General features: G+C 44.7%; 1 protein-coding gene across 1 annotated transcript in view; it reads left to right on the top strand.

Moving 5' to 3' along the window:
- Window positions 1-947: 947 nt before the first annotated feature.
- The window catches only part of LOC139931296 (protocadherin-16-like), a 78,137-nt gene continuing 55,367 nt past the window's right edge, over window positions 948-23,717 (top strand). The window contains exon 1 of the mRNA XM_071924772.2: window positions 948-2,660. Coding sequence (XP_071780873.2) covers window positions 987-2,660 — 1,674 coding nt within the window. The 5' untranslated portion in view covers window positions 948-986. The remainder of the gene's footprint in view (window positions 2,661-23,717) is intronic.

The raw sequence follows: 23,717 nt of genomic DNA, 5'->3' as shown, positions 1-23,717 counted from the left end.
CAATCCTTGTGTGCCAGACACTTGGTGGTTTTGGATTATTCTGCAGATGGTGACAAGCTTGCTGAACAATTCCCACATTGCTCCACAATGTCTCTCATACTAAATTACAGATCCTCTGCAGCGGAGTGGGTCCGTTGCCAGACCAGAGTAATGTCTATTGTTCATGCAAAGTACCTTGGACACCCTTCCAAGTTTTAAATATGCTTATTAGAATTGGCTTTTTTGCTATTGATTTAACACTCAAACTCATAATTCTCAAGCTTGGGGAGCATTAAATGTTTTAAATGGTCTTTCAAAGCGTCTCTCAAAACTGCTCACTCCTTAAGAGCTCAAATCCTATGGTACCACACATAAATATTCTGTCATTCCAGGATCTCGGTGCTTCCCAGACTTGGTCTATACACGCAGACAGCAGAGGGTACTGTTATATGGTCAGCACACAGGGCAGCCTGACAAAAGAGGAATCTGTGTCTTTTTAATCAGAGTTGAATAGCGACACCACAAAGACTCCCCCTCTGAGGTAGTATGCTGGGGCCTGTGGTTTTGATGTTTCTTTAGCAAAGGAGGGCTTTCTGGTATGTCGTAGGAACAAGGTGTTGACTTATTAGGTGAAAGAAGTGTAGGAAAATGTTATGTGCAAGGCCTATTGTATGCACTGTGGTTGGGAAAGGAGCCCATAGAACATATGGGGAAGTCTTTAAGGCATTTACTTATTTTTCTAAAACTAACTTACTGTATTATGCACAGAAATCATACACCTTTTCTTTGTTTCTGCTGTTGTCGGGTTTTGACATTGCTCAGCACTTTAACAGACACTTCTCCTCTTTGTGTGTTTCCAGGTTTAAAAAGAAGGAGCCAAAATGAAGACAGCGGCCAAGGGTTTGGGAAAGTCTGTAATGGGCCCATTGCACCGTGAGGGCTGGTGGAACAGAAGGATAGTGCTGATGGTGTACGTGGCCTTGGAGCTCATAACGGTCCATTCATCCATGGTCCTGGGTACCCTTGAGCTACAGCTAGATGAGGAACAACCAGCAGGCACAATTGTGGGCGACATCAGCGCTGGGCTGCCCCCTGGCATCACAGCATCCGTTTACTTCATCTCAGACCATGAGGGCACAGGTGTGGGTAGCGATTTGGACATAGACGAGAGCACAGGCATTATTAAAACAGCCAAAGTTCTAGACAGGGAACTAAGGGATAGATACAACTTCATTGCAGTCACCATGACAGGCGTGACGGTAGAGGTGACCATCAGGGTGAATGACATAAATGACCACGCCCCTTCGTTTTCTAAAAGACGGGCCACATTTAAAATCCCTGAGCAGACAGCCATTGGCACCAGGTTTCCCCTTGAGCCGGCTGTGGATGCTGATAAAGCCCAGCTAACCACCCAAGGTTACCTAATCAAGGATGGTAACGTAGGCCAGGCCTTCACTTTAGAGACCAGGAGGGGTAGCAACGAGGTTCTCTATCTGGACTTGGTGGTCAATGCTATTCTAGACAGAGAGAAAAGATCCACCTACACTTTATCTTTGGAGGCCTTTGATGGTGGTTCTCCTAAACGGACAGATCAGATGACGTTAGATATTACTGTCCAAGATATCAACGACAACGCTCCTGTTTTCAACCAGAGCCGCTACCACGCCATAATATCTGAGAACCTTCAACCAGGAAGCAACATCCTGCAGGTGTTTGCCACCGATGTTGATGAAGGCGACAACGGGATGGTGCTGTATGAGATCAACAGGAGACAGAGCGACCCAGACCGCTACTTTGTCGTCAACTCTCGCACCGGCATCATCACTCTCAACAAGCCCCTGGACTTTGAGATGAGGAGGGTCCACGAGCTGGTGATCCAGGCGCAAGACAACGCCACCCAGCCGGAGGTCACCAACGCCTTTGTCACCATCCACGTCAGAGACTACAATGACAACCAGCCCACCATGACCATCATCTTCCTCAGTGAGGACGGCTCTCCCCGAATCTCAGAGGGGGCGCAGCCAGGCCAGTACGTGGCCAGGATCTCAGTCACTGACCCAGACTACGGAGAGTATGCCAATGTCAATGTGTCGCTGGAGGGAGGCGATGGGAAGTTTGCCCTGACCACTAAGGATAACATCATCTATCTAATCTGTGTGGACCAAATCCTGGACCGGGAAGAGCGGGACACTTACGAACTGAGGGTGATGGCTACGGACTCAGGCACGCCTCCTCTCAGAGCAGAGTCCTCCTTCACCATCCAGGTGATCGACGTCAATGACAACCCTCCTCTGTTTGACCAGCCGGTGTACAGACAGGTAATCCCTGAAGTGGTGTTTCCAGGGAGCTTTGTGCTGCAGGTGACAGCCAGAGACAAAGACCAGGGGCCCAACGGGGACATCAGCTACAGCATCTTGCGGGACCAAGGTTCCCACTCGAACTGGTTCAGTATAGACACTGTGACGGGGATTATCACTACTCTCTCCCAGCTGGATTATGAAAAGAACCCCAAGCCCAGTGTCACTGTGGTGGCCACAGACAGCGGGAAACCGCCCCTGTCCTCCACAGCGGTGGTAAACATCATACTGCAGGATATAAATGACAATGAGCCTGTTTTTGAAAGGAACTTCTACAACGTATCCATCAAGGAGAACACAGCTCCAGGGACGTGCATTCTTGAGGTAGGACAGAGTTTTATTATTTCATTAAAAGTTTGTGAATTGATGGATTTTTTTGTGAATACACTCCCAAACTCTAAAGCTGAATTGATGTAGGAGTCTGAACTCATCTTCAGGAAATTGTGAAGACCAGAACAAATGGAAATTTATTAGACAAATAGAAGAGACATTTGTTAGGCTTTGCTGATTTCCCTCATTCTGTTACGAAGAGTCATTTTTTAATGGTAAAGCTGTTTGAATTGGACAGCCTTAGTGAGGACTTTACCTGCAGTTTTTAGGCCAAGATGATCTCCTCTTTGGCTGTCCTCCCCTTCACCTCTCAAAGGTTTCCAGGGTAACAGAGGCAGTGTAAAGTCCTCTGTCAGCCCAGGCACAAAGGGGTTTTTCACATATTCACAGGCAGAGACAAATTCAGGGCTTTATCTAAAGAAATAGATGTCACTTCACCCCACAAAAGGCACCTTAATTAGGCTAGTTGAGCGTGAGAAAAAATGCCCATAGACGACAAGATGAATTAAAGTTCAGACAAATTACAGCACCCCCAAAGACTGCTGTCGTGTTTCATTAAAACATATTGTTCTCTCAAGTTGTTTTTGGCCATCTTGTTAAAAAGACAGCACTTGTTTTCTTTTTCTGCTTTTTATCAGTTATTTTGAATCGCCAAAGTGCTTTCTCCAGTCAGCAGGAGCTTTTTTAAGAGTATTTTATAAAGATACAGGTTCATATAATCCTTATTTCACAAGTGTCTGCGGCAGGATTGCATGGATCAAGGACTTGGATGCACAGTGCGGTCCTGACAGAGGGCCCAGCAGACGGGATCTTGGCCCGGGGTTTGGCCTAGGGAGAGGGAGGGGTGAAGGGAGATGCAGGCCTCACCACGACTCTTGGCTCGAATGCAGAAATAGAAGCTATGAGGGCTTCTTTTGGGAGGTCCCTCAATTATAAATCACAGAGAACACAAGGATAAGGAGAAAGGGGAGTTCACTGAAATTGATTGTGGAATATGGAAGGGGAACCAGAGAATAATTTGAAACAATGTATGATTTGGAGAACTTTAATGCTCCACGATCATTCTTTCCAATGTGGGTTGAAGTTCATGTTCTGTGAAAATATCTGAAAGTTATGTTGTTGTGTTTTTCAAACTGGAGACTGTCAAAGCGTTGTCTTTCCTCCGCCTTGCTTCCAAAGCGGTACTACCTGCTCATAGACAGCTCTCTGTGAATGATATGCTTGATCAGCGGCCTTACAGGCTCCAAGTATGAAGTAGTTCTTCAAAGCCAGCGCTCCCTGGCCTCTCTTGGGCCCGCCTGGATGCGGCAGACGTGTGTTTGGCGGGCCATGTGAGAACAGACTGCTCTTACTTAGGGTGCCAGCTCTACATCCAAACATCTCAGCAAGACATCTGATGACTGCCTTTTTTCTCTGCATATGGAATTCCCAGTGTCCCTTTTTTCCACGCACAGCGCTGTCCAAAAAGCCATTACAATATGAGTATTGTGATCATTAATTCAAACTTTTGAAGTGGTTAGCTTTTTTTTTTTGCTCCCCAGGTCACCAGCACAGCAGTTCATGATTATTCTAATGAAGTCTGGCTCCAAAGTCCTCTGCCTGTGATATTTTGTCACTTGCCCTATGCGTCAATTGCTTTGTAGAGGAAATTATAATTAGGTGCATGGGAAAAAAAAAAGATGACTAAAAATAGGGGCTTAAACCTATTAGCGGCAATCAATCTTGTAATTCAATAAGCAAGATCTACAGCAAAGAAAATAGGTCATCCTTGAGAGGGGAAATCAAATACTGTATGAAAAACAACATTTTACAAACCACAAGCTGCATTATGGAATGTGTTTTATGAGGCTTTGCAAATTCTATTCTCCCCTATTAGTTTTTCCCTTTTTCATACTGTGTCCATTTTTACATGCTTGCTGGACGGTGTAGAAGTGAAACGTAATCGCTGCACCAGGGACCTGATGCCGTAAAGGAACCGCAACACCAAAACACTATCCTTTTCACATACATCTATTTGATCCATTAATGTTCCATTATACAGCATGACCAGTGAGATGTTCTCTTGCACCATTTAATATCTCCCATTCACACTGTGGGATGAAAGCAAGCATCCACTCAGGAGGTGACGTGTTGTAACTGGCAGAAAGAGCGCAAACACTGCACTCTGCCAATGTAAGTTGTATTATGCGCATGTGAAACCTGCTCACTGTCACAGGACCGTGAACATGATGGGATAAATCATTACTGCGAGGCCATTAAATTAAGGCGAAGGCCTTTGATTCATGATTGTCATTACATGTGGGAGTGGCACAGAGGACTTCGCTCAAGGGAAAACAAGAGTTTATAAGTTCTTCATGTGTCAAACAGAGGCAGTTGCACAATTACTATATTTAGTCAAGATTTCCTCTCTTAATAAATGTAATAGAGGATGTCAAGAGGGAGTCTTGACCGCATAATGAAGCGCAGTCTAGCCTTTAGATCTCAAATCCACTATTCTGAGACTGAGACAGTTTTTGCTTTAAGATTTATTTGCCATTCATTCTCATTTGTTCTGTTTCAGTGGTTGTTGATGAGGCTGTCCAATTGGTTATGACGGTATCTTGCATTGGGGAACAATTGACACTTCACTTCATGGTGCTTTTCTGTTGGTTCGGAGCGTGTCTCTGCTAAGAATCGCCCCTCTGTCTGTTTTTGGGGGGTTGTTCTGGCTCCAGTGGAAAGGCGAGAGGGGTTCTCCACGCAGCTGAGGGGGAAATGAGCCCCGACAAGTGCTGGCATGGGTGGCGGAGGTGACACGGGCGGGGGGGCTTCCTCGTCTGTCCGTCGGTCTGTCCCTCTCCGAACTCTTATCTGATCTCACTTCATTTCTCATTAGCCGGGTGTGAGGATAGCCTAGACCCCATGGTTAGACCCGCCACCCCCATGTTCACGACAGAATGGACCGCTTGTCATCACTGCAGCCCCCATAGCAACATGAGAAGAGCACTGATTGCTGTGAGAGAAAGAGCAAACATTTTGGCGTTTTGCTTCTTGGAGCTGTAACTCAAACTTATGCATTTATCAGTTCCTTTGCGACCAAAAATGCTTCCTGTCTGAGTCATGTCTTGGCAACTTTCTGACTAAACACATCACTGCTCTTGAAAAAACATTGGTGATATTATGTAGGATTTTCATGCTTTGGCTATGATTTGTTGTGCTGTGACTGAGATTAGTTTTTAGTCAGGTGGATCAATTATGAGCAGTGTTACGTGCGGGATGACTCAAAAACATTCATTATTTCACAGAAATAAGGCAGACTTAGTTGAGAGAAACACCTTTCTGAATCATGTTTCCATGCCTGCCAACATAAAAGCAGCCAGTCTATGGGGGAAAAAGAACACTCTAATTGCCCCTGAGAGAAAGTATGAATGATTGAAAGAATGTGATTCTTTCATGCCAGTCTCTCACAGTTTCCACAGTCTTTTTGTTTTACAGTAACCACCTAATGGTAACCGCCAGGCAGGTACTAATAACACTGATTCATATACCTTGAGCCATAGAGTGACTTTGAGCCTGAGCTTGAGCAGTAATCAACTTTTTAAACGTTTTCTAGCTCCCTGCTCCACTACAAAACCACAGTTTCTCCTCTCAGTGTCTCGGTCATGCCTCTCAAGCGTAGACAAAAGGCAAGCATTTTCCCAGCTGGCTCTCAGTATAGTGCGCAGAAATTGCGCATTATGGCTTCCGCCCAAACTCTACTACAACAAAGTTCTGCAAAACAACCATACAAAATGCAATGAATTGGTGACTGAAAGGGACACCTGGTTGCTCAGTCATTCTCTCTCTCTCCATGGCTGCTTGTTTTTCTCTGTGATGAACTTCTAGTGAGAGTAAAGCTCTTCCAGTGTATCCAAATGAGACTCCTGGCAACTTACTGTAAAGTGAGACTAACTATGGAGACCAGTGAAATTACCAGTTTTGGACTGGTATTTTTATACACAAACCATGTAATCAATTCTCACCAGACATTTTTCTGGGGAGGGCTTGTGACAAACGAAATGTTCACTTGTCTGTTTTAATACCAGACTGGCCTCTCTCCCTGTAAGACTGGGTTAGCTTGAGGCAAAGCTGACTCTGCTTTTAGTCTCCTCTGTTTCTTTTTCCTCCGCTAACTACCAAGCTTCGCTGTGGCTCTGCGGTATAACAGTATTTTCAAGGAATGGTAAAATTGCAGGAAACTGGATGTGCTACTTAATGTGTTCGCAAATGTAATACTTCCTTGAACACTTACTCCTGGGCCTAGCAGGGGCACTGAAGCGAACATAAACACTGATGTACATCTGGATAGAGTGTGGGTGTTCAGGTCAAAGTTGCTGCGCTTGAGACAGCTGAGTGCATTTTATTGTGTTCAGACGTCCATCAGCGAATCCACCGCCTCTCTCTCTCTCTCTCTCTCTCTCCAACAATACAGGAAGAGGAGAAAGTTGTGGTGAAAAGTTTAATATTATATGGTTGAGAACAGAAGCTGGGCGGAAATACTCTTCATTAGTGGAAAACTGAAGCTGTGGGTGTTCCAAGACCAAACTGTGAAGTGAAATGGAAAAGATCGCTGCATTTGTGGACTCACTAAGTGTAAAATGCAGTGTTTGTTTATGTAATTGCATTTCACTCAGTTGATCGTTTGGGAATAGTAACAGGTTTGCATTTTTATTATCAAACAAGCCTCATATTTCGTACAGTTAATATGTTTTACAACCATCTGCAATATAGCTATACAGTAGGTTGGTAACTTTATTTTCATAGGAGGGATTACTGTAGGCTATATCTGTGCTGAACATTTTAATGAGACGTGCAACCACCAGCCAGTGATATTTTGATCTTAAGTTTACATGCAGTCAAAAGACGTCGTTGCTGGTAGCTGTTCATAATGTGGGTGTTGAGTGGTAAAGCTAGCGATGTTTACAAGTCTTGGGGGTGATTGTAAAGGGTCATTATTGGCCGGGGTGCAGCCATGCTGAGTGCTGGCTGTGAAGAAAAACCTTGTGAGGGACAGAGGTCTGCTGGAGGGGTTTCCTGCCCACATCTGGCAGGGAAGGAAGATGGGCTTATATAGCTCTCTCATGGGACGAGAAATTTCATTACCCAGCACGGTCCGTCTGCCAGACTGTCTGCTGCAGGTGAGGCGGACCTCTCAGCACTGCTGCCAAGTTTCTATGCAAGGGTGTGAGTGCAGTGAAAGAAGAGAGAGAGAGAGAGGAGAAAGAAAACAGTTGAGTGTCTCTGGAGGGACAGTCAGCCTCTGGCAGCTGCGACAAACCTCCGACTCAGCAGCTGGATCCAGCTGTGGATCCCTCCCCTAACGTCTGTCCTCTGACTCTGAGGGGAAGGATCTGCTTCGTTCTTCCTCTCTCTTTGTCTCGGTTTCTCTCTCTCTCTTTGCTCTTTCTCCTCCACCTCCCCATCCAGGCTCTTTATCTCTTCCCGCTTCCTTTTCCCACACCGTCATGTCCCCTCTGTGATCCAGTTACAGCACTCCACTTCCTCCTGTTTCCCTCCAGAGTGGTGACATGCAGACCGGAGCAGGTGAGAGCAGCACATCTGCTGACCCAGGGACACTCGGGCCGCCCCGGAGCGAGGCGAACACACTGCCTTGTGGGTCCCAGTCAGGCCGGGCCGAGGCTTAGCCAATTAGATGATGCAGGAAAGAAATGGGTGTAAATTACCAACGGAGTGAAGTCAGACTGCAGGTGTGTGTGTCCTCAGGAACACTTTCCCACAGTGTCGGGTTCGGGCTCAAAGAGAGGAGCACTTTTACTTGACCTTAGTAAATAGAGACAATTATTCACTTTGCTTCCCTCCTCCGAGACAACTGAATGGGGGGTGAGAGAGAGAGACAGAGAGAGATAGACTGAGAGGCTCGCTGCGATGAGGGCTGCCAGACCTTCTGTTCTCACAGCTCGTGGTCCCCCTTGCACATGTGCATGGCAGTTGGCATTGCTAAACAAGCTGGGCGTCAGGAAGCATCATCTGCTCATGATATTCATTCTGTTCCAAAGCAAATCTGTGCTAAATCATCCATCCAGTCCCCTGCTGTCCATCAGAAGCCACCAGACTGGAAAACAGACACTGAGTGACAGCTTGCCAGGTAACAAAAATCTGTAATCAAGAAACTAGATCCTAGGCAAATAGCAACAAATCATTTCTGGCATGTTGATGAAGTGCAGGTACTGTAATGTTAAGATACTCAGTCACCAGCACTTTGTATTTTATGTTCATGACAAAACTGTCTCTTCCTAGAAAAGCGTGCACTATATATACACAGCCCTAAAATATCTTAACCACTGAGCAAATTGTCTCCATATCCAGAACTTGACTGTTACAAAGAATGCATCGCTTTCGTCTGCCAGTAACCTCAGCCCCCTTTGCTCCAGCCTCTCTGCAGCACTGCCAGTTGAAATAACGAGTGAGAAGAATGCTGCCGAGCCCAACAAGCGCATGGAAAGAGCGGAGCATTCGGCCAGAGGGAGTGCGGTCAGATCGTCCAGTTTCTGCTCTCAATTAGATCAATTTGGGTTTACTACCAGGTCTAATTAGGGCTGTGAAAGGTGGCTGAGGGCGAGGGAATTAGCCAATATCTTGGCTCCCCATGAGAGATAGGTGGTAGGAGACAGCGTTTTCAGGGAAAGAACGGGTAAAAAAAACCGGGGGAAACATGATAAAATACGAATGAGGCCAGATGTAAACATTCCAAAAGCCAAGACTATCTCTCTGTGTGGTCAGGAAAGTGTGGGACCTCCATGGACACTGTTGTACAGCGGGACGCTTGTTAACAGTAATGATGCTATGAAAGCTTCTGTGTGCCACATTCTGTTTCCTCGTTATTACCACCCTTGAATATGGAGTTTTTCCAGAGAAAGAGAGGGACAGAGAGAGAGAGAGAGGGAGAATGAAGACGAAAAAGAGATAGCGAGAGAGAGAGAAAGAGGGAAAGACGAACCACACATAGAGGGAGGTTTGTGGGGAGAGACGCTCCCTTTTACATTGCGGCTAGCCAACACTGTCTCTCTTGGCTTCAGACAGAGAGGCACCCAGGCCTTCTCCAGCCCTCAGTCCTGCAGACTCCCAGTCTGTGTGTACCGCTGCACCATGGTGGTCCACCATCACACTGTTGGTTCCCTATCTTATTGAAGCCTTCCCCACATCTCCCAGTAAGGCCCCCCTCGTGCGTCATGTGGGAGGACATCTATCGTGCCTTATCTGCTCTAAGGTAATGCATCTGCGTTATAGATTAGTCATAACATGGGGAGACAACTTGCTTGGCTTAGCGCTGACTTCCGCTAAGTCCTTGGAGGTGATTTAAAGATTTACTTTGTAGAAGGGGGGAACTAATTACCGCGGGGCTCTGCGCACTTCATCAATAGGGCTAATTTGGTCTGGTGCAGCAGAGTTTATGTTGAGAGTGGGGTGCTGCTTCTTTTAACCAGTGTGTTGAAAGGCCAAATCTTTGTTTAGATTGTTGTGTATAGCCTGGTGCTGCGAGGAGCCTGGAGGCAGTGTAGGGAGCAGTGGGACTCTCTGCTGTAATTAGGCAGCGCTGGTATGCAGGAGTGCAGGGCTCAAGATGTGTGATGTGGTATCAGAGCAGGCGAACAAAGAGCCAGCGATTGGGGTGCATGGTATGGAGTGTGTGTGGTGGAGTTGTGTGTGTGTGTGTAGTCGGGGGTTCAGGGTGGAAGAAATTCTCTAATCATTGCCCTGGGTTTCCCCCCAGCTTACCTCGCAAACTGCATCTGTGGGATCCAAAGCGTCAACACAGGAGACTCGGGAGCAGGGAAATTTATGGAGCAGATATGATCTTGGCTGCCCATGCCCCAAAAAACTGAACTGAGATCCCCTGCTCATCAGTGCTGTGTACCATCCTTTCATTCCAGCATGCCATAAAGGCTGCACATGTTGCCAACCTGCTCCCAGCAGGGCAGAACCAGGTTGACCTACCTTGGAATGTGAAAGTGAAAGTACTGACCCTTACATTCTCTTTGTTTTCACTGTGAGCGGCCTGCACAGACTGTACAGAGGCTCTCTTTCAGGTTTCAGCCTCAGAGGATGCATGAGAAATACTTCACGGGTTAAGTGCCCAGAAAAGTGCTCATTGTCTGCTGCGGCCTCAGTAAAGTCCACTTACTGCTGAAATCTATGCAGACAGGAACACGGAGTAGTAGTAGTAGTAGCCGGGATGATGGGGAAACAAGTTGTTGATGCTTTCAAGAGGCCAGTGTAGTATCACCAGGGAAGAAAGGCATCCAGACATCTGGTTCCAGGAGCTGTCTCCAGTCAAACCTGGCTGTGGCTTTATGGATGAGTGCTGGAAAGGGCGCATGAAACAATGTTTAATGTATTCTCATCAGATCCCGGAGAGGGAATAGCAAGTGCCTCAAATCCCTGTTGCATTTCTGTCACTTGCTATACTGTATCATCAGCTCTTTGAACATTTGTTGCATTGTATCTATCTATCTGCACTTCTTTACTAACAAGTAATCTGTGCATTTTAATCAACTGCTATGTCAGCGCTCCTCTGGTCCCAGAACTGACTATGCCTTTCAACAGTGGCTTTTTTGCATAATGGTTGTGGAGAGTAGGTAGCTTTACTGTCATGTGGTGGGCCGTGATACTCACATGTAATCTCATTGAACAGGACTCTGGCGGTCTGCAGATGTGCTTGAGCTTGGCTTGCCCATCTGTCCAGATCTTTGGTCTGAGGCCTAGAAAAGGCTAAATAGTCACCTGCTGCCAATTTTCACTATCAACTACTGGCTTACAGGCCCTGATTAGCCCAGACAGCAGATATCTGGATTAATGGATGTTGCAATTTGCCTTTTGTATTTGAAGTCACAGCATGCTGGAGTAACGCTAATCCATTGAGAACACAATAAATGCCTTGGACTGGGTTGTTTGTTGATGTTTTTTTAAACCTTTTTTTTTTAATATTCAGGCAAAGTCAATGGAGCATGCTCGCTCTTTTCCAGAAACTGGCTGCATCACATTCATTCAGTCCCACACATTCACACACCTGGGAGCTTCCCACTAGTCTTCTTCTGCTCCATTAGAGAAGTTGGAGGTTGAAGGCCTTGCTTAAAGGCACCTGGACAAGTTTTTGAGGGAGTGGAGAGCATTAGTCAATAACTTTTTCACGTTCCCCACCCACGTTTTAGTGCTCTGGGTAATATTTGGTCCATGAAGTACAATATTGGTGAAAACCTTTTATCACACTCAAACTCAGTAAATCCTGAACACTGACATCTATTTTCTTCTTTTTTTAACAAAATCAAAATGTCCAAAAACTTTATGACAAGAAAAACTTTTGCAATATATCGCAATTGCAGTATTCTGTCAAATAATCGCAATTAGATTTTTTGTCAATATCTTTCAGCTAGGGCTGTCGCAATAACCGCAATATTGCAATACCGCGCTATAGACAAGCCAACCGCCACAACCGCGCTATGTTCACGTTTTTTCTTTTTTTCATGAGGCTAGGCACTTCTTGTTTTACACTTCAATGCGAGTGTATTGAATGTTAAATAAATTCATAATGAAAACAATAAGAGTGTATTGTTTCCCACCAACAGCGTTTACATGGAGCCTTTTAATCAGAATAGTAGCCCAATCAAAATAAAAATGCCTCATATAAACGCCTCAATCAGAATAAACTGACCGATCCGGATGAAATTTCATTCCGTTTGAAAAGGGTGGTTTAACCCTGTCATAATCCGGTCGATGGATAAAATTTCATCATGTCAACACTCATTCCGATCACTTTCTTTATCTCGCCTCTTTCTGCACATGTTGAAGTGTTGAATCCCAAAGCATTTGCCAATAAATTGGTACGGCTGATGCCAGTTTGCTCTACTTGCTTGTCATCCAGAGAGGTCTGATGATCACAGCGCTTCCCACACACAGCGTAGCCCCCCTCCCTCCGCTGCGAGCGGAGATTGTAGGTTATATATTGATATGCAAATTAGCATGTGACGTCATCCGGCGACTTCTTATCGCATACACCGCATACCGCACTGTTGAGCCACCCTAAATCACCGCAGGGGAAATTCCTTCACCGTGACAGCCCTACTTTCAGCCCTAATATGAACTGCCACCCTTTCGATCACAAGCCCGCTTCTCTAACTTCTGGGCTATCACCAGCCCCCCTGGGTGACAGATAGGCCAGCATTGTAAAAACAGGACACAAGCAATTTCATCACCACTAGTATAACAAGGGCTTTGATTAAATATGTATAATGTTTTCATCCTAGGGGAAGCCATTCAATAATATTAAAAGTTTAATATATTTTGACATTTGGAAAGTCTGCTGCTGGGTAACATTTATTGGATGTGTGGTCTCTAAAGTAAACAGAATGTTTGATAAGACAGTTGAGGAGTAAGATGTAGAGTGTCTTGTTGCTTTTGATGCAGGATATTTAATAGCCTTGTGCAGAAATGCCCCGTTCATGGTCCCGGTTTAGTGTTAAGTCTGCTACGTGTAGGATTTTTAAATTGTAAATTATAATTCTTGCACACCCCTAAAAATGTGACCCTCAGCGCTATAAAAGTGCCATGACTTTCATCAGGGAGTTTTTCTCCTCTCTGCTGCTTTAGAAATGTCACTTAACAGTCTGCCTGGAATAAATTCAAATGCTCCACAGGAAATCTGACCCTAAACTTCCCAATTCTGCCCAAATGAAAGCACAAAGCATCTCATTTAGAGCCACTGTTTGTAATTTCAATATTCAAGCTTTACTTCCAAAATTATAATGCACCGTCACAATGCTTTGGCGGAGAGATTTCAGTGAACAAACGTGTACATAGTACATTATGGCTGTGTCAGTGGAAGATGAGAAAAATGGGCTGGCTTTTTTCCGAGTCGCTTGGCTTTAAGTCTCAGTCAGTTTCAGTCAACTCTCTTCCCCTGTCACCATTCCTGTCATCACTGCTACAGCACCATTTATTATTCATGGGCTTTCCCTTCCATGTTTTTTTACCTCAAGCATGCTAATTTTACACTCACTAATAGGCTTAGCAGTATCTATGCATTTTTCATTCTCTTATCACCACGGAGGACTGGAATCATCTTTGAAATATCATTCTCCTCAATATGAAACGACTAGTGGAGAAGTCTTCCGCGCAGGCAACCACTCTACCCTAATAAGACGCAACACTTTGTTCCTTAAGAAATCACACTTCAGTAGGTAAAGTCAGTTGAAGTTTTTCTCGCTGCCATATTTTGCTTTTCGGGAGTGTTTCTAAAAGGGAGGCTTTCTTTGGGAGCAGAGGCTTCTCTCAGCCTCTCTCCCTCCCGCAGCTCTCTAAATGACTTGTAAACAGGCTGTTTAAGTGTGAAGTCGCCCTATGCCCTGTTGCTTCCGCTCTTTATTCATCACGCTAACACACATACATACAAGTTTGGTGAATGTTTTTGCTAAAGAGCTGGGGGAAGGGCGCCGCTGCTCTTGTGGGACCGGCCCGAGACACGCTCTGCAGAAGGTAATTTGTATTGGCCAGGGCAGATACAAGAGAGAAATAAGTGAGAAAAAGACACTTTTTGAGTCAGACCAGGCTACACTGTAACTTATGATCTGTAGTGTGCGATTTAAAGCCCCGCAATTACACAAGAAAAGGACAGGAAGGCTTTAAATGTGACTATTAATCTGTTTCGGCTTTTCTTTAATGACACACAGACATTCATCACATATACATTGTTGGACCGGTGAGTTCTCTGAATCGCCCAAATTGGGCAAAAGAGCAAAGAGAAAAATGAGCAGTGAAGATGCTGAATGGAAAACTGGAATGGAAAAAAAACAAAGGACAGAGAGGGGAATGACTGGCACTCTGCTGAAAAGACTCAGTGAAGAAAGTGGAAAAATGATCGAGGCAGCGAGGGAAAGCAGGGAAAGGAGGAAGAGTGAGAGAGAAAGCAGATGCAGAGAAGGGGGAAAAGGATGGTGTGTAGACGAAGCTGAAGTAGTGGTTAGTTACCATGGCAATATTGGAAAATAGGGGGAGGGAGGAGAGAGGCGTAAACAAGAAACCCCATCGATTTTAAGGGCAAGTCAGCATCCCCAAAGTGCCTGATTTTCTGTTGCAATTGTGGCGGAGCATTTACTCACTAGGCCAGTTCCCAAATCAATCGTATGGGGAGGTGAACTTGTAAATACTCAGCTACTCCCTGACTTCTTGCTACACTCATAGGAATACAGTTCGTTTACTTGTTTTTTTCCAAAGGTACTGCCCCTCTTTAAGAGTTCATCACTGTTTCTCTCTGGTCTGTCTCTGAGCCTATCGCACAACGTTATCAACACATCCTAGACTCCGAGGATGTTTGTTTGGAAATGGAAACATCACGATGTCTGTGCCAGAGAAGGTACATTCATCCTGGTGTATAAACACACCACATAAACCGAGCTATCAGATGAATCTATATTGTACATCAACTGAGGTTTTCGTTCGGAGGGGAGGGGAGGGGAGGGGATCAGGGGCAGCAGAGGACTGAATATGTTTATTCAACATGCTGGACTCCCCCCATGCTGTCAGTGTCTGGGCCTCTGCATCTGTCATGAAGGACAGACGTGGGGGAGAGTTCACAAGGCCTCCTCTCTCCCAACCTCCAGCTCCGCTCAGACGGCTTTGTCCCTGCTTTTTGTCTGGCTGCGGGGATTTCCCCTTCACCCCGTCCCGCCCGTCTCTCCTGGGTCCTGATAAGGGATCGGGGGTATCCTAATGAAGTGCCGGCGTGATTAGATTCAATTTGCCCTTCATTTTCCACTTGGGAGGGAAGAGCTATCAGCCTAAAAAACACTTCCCTCCAGAAACAGACTTATCCCACACCTACATCCCCCTTTTGCCTGGAGTGGCCAGACTGCTGCTACCATTCAGCCTTTATCTCCCGCACTCGGGTCATGTGAAGCAACAAACATCCATTATCTCAGACCGGACAGAGCCTATGCGGGCACTGTGGACAACAATGTAAACACTCAAGGAGGGCTCTCACTGGATTGACAGGATTCTCTCTGAGAAAAGAGGATGTTTTTGCCTTAAACCTACACTAGGCAAGATTTTTTTCTGTAAAAATACTCCCGGCATCAGAGAAGAGCATCCCAAATCCCCTAATGGAGACGCTGTAGATTCCCCCTATTTGTCCAAATTAAATTCTGGTGTCTGGTATGGACACTGGCAGGAAATCTTCTCCGTGCAGAGTGAGTGATGAATTGAAACTTATGAGGGAAATACAAAAAATGTCTCCTGAGCGCTCTGTCCTGAGAATGATGGATTTACCAAAAATGGTTGCACCTCTTCACCACCTTCAAGCCCACCAACTACTAAGAAGAAGAAATTTTGGTCAGAGGAACACAAAGTTTACCGATGTCACTTTACATGATTTCTAGGTTTTGATGTCCAAAAAAATGCTATTTGGGCCCACCAATGTGCAAAGTTTCCTAGTGCAGCTTCAAGACTTTTTTCCTCCTGTAGTCACTCATACTGTGTGCTGTTTGAAACAAAGCAGCCAAATGAAATATGTGTGATGCATTTAAAATGACAGTAAACTGAGAAGAGAAACAGTGTTGTGTGTGAAGGGATGAGGGAGATGGATTGCGCAGCAGCTTGCGTGCCAGTGCGTTCTTTTCCCTCTCTGAGAAGGTGGGACAAAGCTGCAGGATTTGGCCCGTGTTTTTGCAGTAGGAGAAGGGTGCATCAAGATGGGGCCAAAGCACACAAACTGAACAAAGTTTTGGCATGGGCTTACAAGAGACACTGCTTCAATCAAGGCGGATCCATACACATGGGCCAATGGGATCTAAAAACAATCCATGACTTAATTGTTTTTTGAGGCGGTTCAGTTGAAATCATATAGCTGGCATTGGCCTGCTTATGATGAGGTTATATCACAGCACAAAGACTTAATGATGGGATCCTACTGAAAGAGATTAAGTTATTTATAGGAAAATCAACAGATGAACAATGAGTTGTCATTCATATAGGGAATGAAGTCCCACGTCCACAAACAGCTGAATTTTCATTCATCCAATTGGCGAAATGGTTCAGTTATAGTGGTTGTTGTTTAAGTTCTGGAAGACTAGGGTTGATGGGGGGGAGAATCCTTCAGGATTCGCACTGTCCGCTTCCTGGTTTGGCTCGGATTCTGTCTGAAGGGAAATGAGGGGTGATCTCCTTTAGGTCACAGGCCGTGATTATGGCAATAAGTATCTGAGGAAAGAAGTGCTTCTAAAATGGTCCCAGAGGAAACTCTGTGTAGCTGTGGCAGCTTTTTCAGACCATTTGAACACTCTGGTCTTGTGTTATTTTTCAGAGAGGCTCTTGTCAGCTGTAGGAGGAGCTTTACCATTAGAAACTTTGCGTCCAGAATTCTACTAGTGCTTTGTTGAAATGTCTACTTCTTGAATACACAACCGATATATTATAAACCATGTTGAAGTGGTTAAGTCTTTTCCTTAAGGTGCCTTGTAAGGCTGTGCTCTCAAGAGTTAATGCCTCAGAAGGCGCATTATGCATTTTGAGACCTGCTACATACTGTAATTTAAGACTTTTAAAGGGTCCTCAGCATCAAGGCTTCATTTTTTTTGTAAAGAAGTAAGAGAAAGTGGTCCATCGAATCCTTGGGGACATGCCTTCCCTGGAGATTTGCCACTAATTATGAGTCATAACATCCATAGTGAGTACTTAATTTTGTTACACACTACCCTTTGTTTTCAAGAGCCTAGTGATTTTGCAGGACGGGGGGAGAGTGATTTTTTTCATGAGCTCCCCTAACTGGCGAACAACCATGGCGGCTTTGATAAGATTTCTCCTTTACTGCTGCGACTCTTAAGGGTGGAATGCCTTTTTGCATTACTTCGCCTTCTGTGAAGTTCATTGCTGGTTTATGTAATGAGCCTCATTAAAGGGAGCCCAATGGCACTAACTCCTCTGCTCAAGGGGGGGATTGCAGGATTTGGTGTGGTCTCCCCGAGGCCTGGGTGGTATGGTGAGAGGGATTAGCAGCGTGACGTCAGAGTCCTCTGCCTGGAAAGAGTGGCATGATGTGCTCACATAGCTGCACTCGCACTGGACAGTAGGTTAGTTTCCAATCCCGGCTGGAGCCTGGGAATCTTCAGATGTGGGCACTGCAGGAAGCCAGTGGAAATGAACACCGTGGCAGTGGTGCGCGCTGTGGATGACAGAGAGGAAATTGCTAGCTCATGCAGCACCAAACTAATACAGGGTTTTCAAATCTTTTCCAGGCTCACCGAAGACAACTTTATCGTATAATTCACGACCTTTGTTTTCTGCGATTCTATCTATTTTCTACGCTTTTCTGTAGTCGAGTGTCACAGTAGATTGATGGATCAACCGTTTCCCCATATTCCTGCTATTCTACAGAGTAAATTCTTCAAATGGATTCAACTCAGGCAGGATAGCCCCCAGAATACTGAGATGCGGAGCTCAGTTAGCTGTGGTTGTTAGAGGAGTGATGGGTGATGCTGAGAGCAAAGCAGATTGTCCCTAAATAAATCAAATAATTCCTGCCAAAAGTTTCAAGGACTTTCCCTGACTCTTTACCTTTTATTAAAATACTGCTCACAGAGTGCCAAAGCAATTAATGCTAGTTCCAGGCAATTTCACTCATTCATGACCTTTAGTTTTGTCTTAACTGCGGACCTTGATACCTGTAGTCGTGCCCCCATTTCCTAACACCTTTTCACCCTCTTATGACTTTCTGCCAGGAGCAGAGGACACCCACAAAGTTTTTAGTTGGCTTGCATTAGCTTCCTCTGGTTACTATTTGTCCAACATTTGTTCCCAATCCAGAGTCCTGCTAATCAATCCTAATAAAGGTTTCATTTTAAGAGCTCTCCATGCAGTGTCATTAAGATACTGTTGATCAATATCCTTGTTTCAGTGTTTCTTTTTAACGAGAAGTGCTAATGTGATGCAAGGGTCTCTTTAGAGAACCAGTCTAGACCCTTTTCACTCTGTGAGCCTGCTGTTGCCAGGCTGTTAAAAAATGCCGGAGGAGTTGCCACAATGTGCTTCTATAGAATGGCTTATGGCACAAACACGGCACTGTCTGTGTCTGTAGGGACTGTTGATGTGGGACAGCTGCTTTATGATGGTAAACTCCTTTCCTGAAAGCTGTGGACCCCCTGCTAGCTCGCCAACATAACCGCATTGTACGTGAATTGACTCAACATGTTGGATTAGCTGGTTAAATACAGTGATCCTTTCCCTCAAAAGTACAATCATGACATTTAGGGCATTAGAATACCAACAAAGCCTTTTCAATCTTTCTCAGGGTTTCCCTTTCTTGTGTATTCTTGGCAAAGTGCGAGGAAGATAGCAACCTGCATGTTAATTATACCTCTCTATACTGTGGAGTAGGTTACATGTTGAGATTTAAATCAGGGTTTGATGGAGACTAACAGGAGGAGCTGGACAGTTATTTGGTTTACAGTGCCTCTGTCGTAGATACAGATAAAGAGCGGAGTAGTTTTTGTGCGTAAGGGTTAAAGCACTTAGAATATATACTCTGCATGGATACTGCCAAACCAGTGACAGGGAGCTCTTGCCATCTTGGCAAGTGTTTCTGCAAAATAAATACGGCAAAAAAGAAAGGGAAAAAAGCGAGTGAATGTTGGGATCCAAACCAGAAACCGAGCCCTGTGTAGGTTTTTTTTTTCATTTCCCTCTGTCACGCACAGAGGCTGAAACACATCTCAACAGCATGGAAGAAGAAGACAGCGGGAAAGAGAGAGAGAGAGAGAGAGAGAGGCAAAAGTGAAGAGTTAAAAAGTGAAGAGTTAAAAAAAAAAATGAGTAAGAGGTTTGAGTCGGGGAGAAGAAAAAAGAAGAGAGAGAGCGAGAGAATGGAATAAAAATAGGCTCATGATGGAGCTGGTGTCTCGATGAGGCAGCCCACTAACCTCAGAGGCGCCACACTCCCTGGCTTATCCCAGCCCAGCGAGAAGGAGGGGCCGCACCACAGATCTCTCCCACTGCCAAGGCTCCAGCGCCAGGCAGGCTCTCTTTCTCTCTGGTCATGGGGGGCCAGGCATCGCAGACTTTGAAAAGCAACAAAAAAAAAGCTGGTCCACTCTCTGGATGACATGCCTCGTCTCAGGACGTCCAGAGTAGCTGCGACAAGCCCCCAGCCTCAAACCTGCAGTGTTTTTTTCTGGCTGTAGGGATGGTACTTACCTTTGGTTCAACAAAGTTACTGACCCAGTGTGGCAGCTGGTTGCTACTGAGTCAGAAGCCTGACATTTGAACCGAGCAGGCAGTGTTACTGCGGACCGCGGGGTGGGTCACATCAATCACAGCCAGCGGGGGTGAGTGGAGCAGACACAAACCTGGCAGGAGATCACTGACCTGGGAGTGAAATTCCACAGTCTTACCATCACTTCCTGTCCTCCTGTGTCTCCCAGTGGGATTGCAGCTGAAAACAGAAGAAGAAAACTTTAATAAAGATTTAAAAGAGCAATGTACCTGACCATTGAACTGATATTCTTGCAAAATTAAAGCACAATCCACACTACTGCACCGTCATCATCATCATTTCATAGTCAGGTCTGTGTCCCCGATATCGAATCTCTGAGGCGGCACCGGATTGCCCTTAATCACAGACCGTGTTTATACTTTGGAGATCCGCTGTAAGGAAGATGGACTTAATGCAGCATATGAAAACAACAGAAAGAGTCTGATTTATCAGGAAGTCTGCGCTGTCATCTGGGAAATGTTGAGAGACAGAGGAGGGAAGAGAGCTAGACAGCCCCAACATGCGTCTTCATCTGGAGGGTATTCCAAGGAAAAATATTTTCATAACTGTTTGAAATTTTACATATTAAGTGGATTAAGGGAACTGTACACACATATTTTTCCCATCAATTGACAAAAAGAACATCTGGAGTGCATTAGGTTTAGTATTTTGTTTCTTTGCATTTGTCACTTTACAATCAGAGCAAGTGGCGTACATAGAATGCGATGCAAAGATGGGGGTATTTTATTGTTTTTTTCTATCTCCCCCTCCCTGAAAAATACGAGAAGTACATATAATTAGATGGCCAAGAAATGGAACCTATATTTTTCAAACCCACAGGGGTTTGAAATTTGCTGAGTGGCTACATTGCTCAGTTATTCTATATGAGGGATTTGTAAGATGAGTCTTCCTTTTGTTACCAAACGACTGCAAGATTGAAGACCTATTTCATTGTGATTGAGGGGTTTTCTCCCGCTCGCTTCCTTTTCTCTGCAGAACAAAAGAGGAAACGTTAGAGTAAAGCATCAAAGTTACATGTATATCATTTTTTATACTGTCATAGAGAGGTCAAGCTTTTACATTGACCAAAGTGATTTTAAAGTTCATGCAAATGAGCACACGGCTTAAAGCAATACTCTTATCATAGCTTTTAGCAAGGTCATCTGTCGGACGAAAAAAAACACAATTTACACACTTTTTTTCATGGGGGGAATTCTGTCTGGACAGGCTTGCATAGATGAGAATGGTAGGTATGAATTGGCCAGTATCTGAAAACAATGGTGGTGTTTGTTGGGAAGAACGTGTAAAAAAGTTAAAAAAAAGGCTGCGCATAGCACCTCATGAAGGTGGCAAATCAAAATGCCCAAAAAAGAATGTATTTTCTCCCAAACAAACCACTTCTTCTTGAGGCATGATTTCCCCTTTAACACATATATCACACTACAGCTTCCTATTTTCCTTCTCCAGCTCCATGCCTGTCCCCCCCCCCCCTCCCCAAAAAAAAAATCTGCAGCTCCCTCTTACTCTTTTACACTTCCAGCATGGTAAAATGAATCTCACATACACCAATAACTCCTTTGCACACCTGCGTATAGTTGGTGACAGCCATGTAGGAGAAGATAGCTTTCGAATGTTGAGAACAACCTTACTCACACTGAGATGCAGTGTTATTGAGAAAACATACGGCTTCAGTCTTGTGATTTCCAGAGGGTCACAAGACTGAAGATAGATGCCATTTAGTGGATTTTCTTATCCCAGGTACCTCATGAATACATATGTGTGTATCATGGGTGACCCTACTGGGAGTCAAACCCCTAACTACCATGCTTTACTCTTTGAGCTACAAGGGAGTGCAGGAGTTCTCTGCACTTCTGTTGGCTAGCATGTCAAAATGAAAAAGTTGTTATTTTCCATTTCTACTCAAAGACCAAATATGTGCCACAAGATAGTACTAAACTCCATTTTTGCAATACTTATGTTTAATTTTTCAATTGTCTTTGCAGACCTCAATCTCAAAAAAGCTCCTATACCACAAAATGGGTCCCTGTAGGCAAATGGCAAGGACTTTTGTTTCCTTTCTCCAAAATACCAAATAAGTTTTTTGGTCAAAATTCTCATCACTGGACCATTTGGGAGCTAATTAAGATGCATTCCTGACCATGTGACATTGATGTTCTTTATTTAGTGTGGTTCTTGATAACACTCGTAGGCGAGTAAAGAGTAATAGCTTCATTCAAAACCGCCCAGTTTGCACTCTAAGACCTTTTCATCTGGTAGCAATCTCCCTGTGAGCAGTTTCAGCCACCAAAAGCCCAATCCATCAGCCACTGTCATGTGCTGCAATGAAATGTGAAAGGGAGTGTAAACGCGGAGAGGAATAATGTTACTTTAAAATGGAAAATACCAGTTTAAACTTCATTTGCACATAATTGCTTTTTGGAAGAACAAGAAAATAAGGAAATCAATTCAAAAGTCCCCATATTTATTTTAAGATGGACGCGGAGCTTTAAATGAAACACGTTTTCTCTTTTTTAAAAATTGCTGCCTGCTCATTATTCTTAAGATAACAATGGGATTACTGTTAAATGTGTTGATTTCATTCATACACAAAAGATTGGTTTTAATTGGTTTCCCTTTCATGTTTCGAGACCACAGTATGTTTGGGTTTGATGTGGAAAATGAGCAGCAGATTGCAGAAAGTCCAATGCAAACAGGGGAAAATAGGTGGTGTGTGCATGCAATGCAAGTGATTGTTGCCAGATTATACGCACCATATGTATTTCTTCAAGAGAATAGACCGTGCTTCCTTTTTTTTATGAATGCCTCCCAAAATCATCACACGGCGGAGCCATATTTACCTACGCTGACTAACTGGTTCCATGTTTTTCGATTCTTGAGCATGTAGGCAGATGATAGCGCTATAGCAGGTCAGAGAAGGACAGGAGCGCCTTCAGCGATCTCCCACACATAAAACAAATCATATCCGCTAAACTTAAAGGAGCAAAGACCCTGGATAAAAGGTAATATTAACTGTCTGTCTAAACAGATGAAAAGCGGTCTTTAAGTGCATGCAGCCTCCTCTCTCACCGCCCTGGGCGCCAAGCATGCGGTCAGCGTTGCAGCGCGTCCCATCACGGAGGTCAATGGAGGGCAGCGCGATGGGATTATGGGATGCAGGATGTCTGCCCTTACTAGACTGAGAGAAGGAAATGAGAAGTTTCTAAATAAAGCCAGTTAAAATGAGTCAGACAAAAAGTGAGCGAGCCTCTCATTCCATTCACTTGTGGCCAGAGATGAGATGGGAGTTAAAGAAGGGTGATACAGGGATACAGACTTGGGGAGAGGAAGAGAGACAGAGAGAGAGACAAGAGTGTGAGAGAGAGGAAGAAACACACAGAGAGATAATACCGCAAATCACAGCTGTTGGAAACACAAGCTGACTCACAGTTTTCTCAACCTTATTGAATATCTCCTGTGGAGGATTGAGGGCTGCAGGGTTAAAGTGTCCCAGTCAGGGGTTTGACAGAGACATGACAGACACGATGTGAGGCTACACTAACATGAAGCACAGCAAACAAGACGGATTCTGGAGTCTGCTTTTCTGCTACATCCTGTATTATCTGCACTTTTTAGTCAACAGCCAGATTTAGCCTGAATCTTACCTTTGGTTCTCCAACATCCTACCACTCAAGCAAGACATCATTTTTCGGCCCAAATAAGGGATTCCAGACCCCGCCCCCTTTCAGTCTAATGTGAAAATAAATAGAGGAGTAAAATGA

Source organism: Centroberyx gerrardi, chromosome 6 (genome assembly GCF_048128805.1).
Source record: "Centroberyx gerrardi isolate f3 chromosome 6, fCenGer3.hap1.cur.20231027, whole genome shotgun sequence".
Taxonomy (NCBI): domain Eukaryota; kingdom Metazoa; phylum Chordata; class Actinopteri; order Beryciformes; family Berycidae; genus Centroberyx; species Centroberyx gerrardi.
Note: the sequence above shows the minus strand (reverse complement) of the source record. Positions and strands in the feature narration are given on the sequence as shown.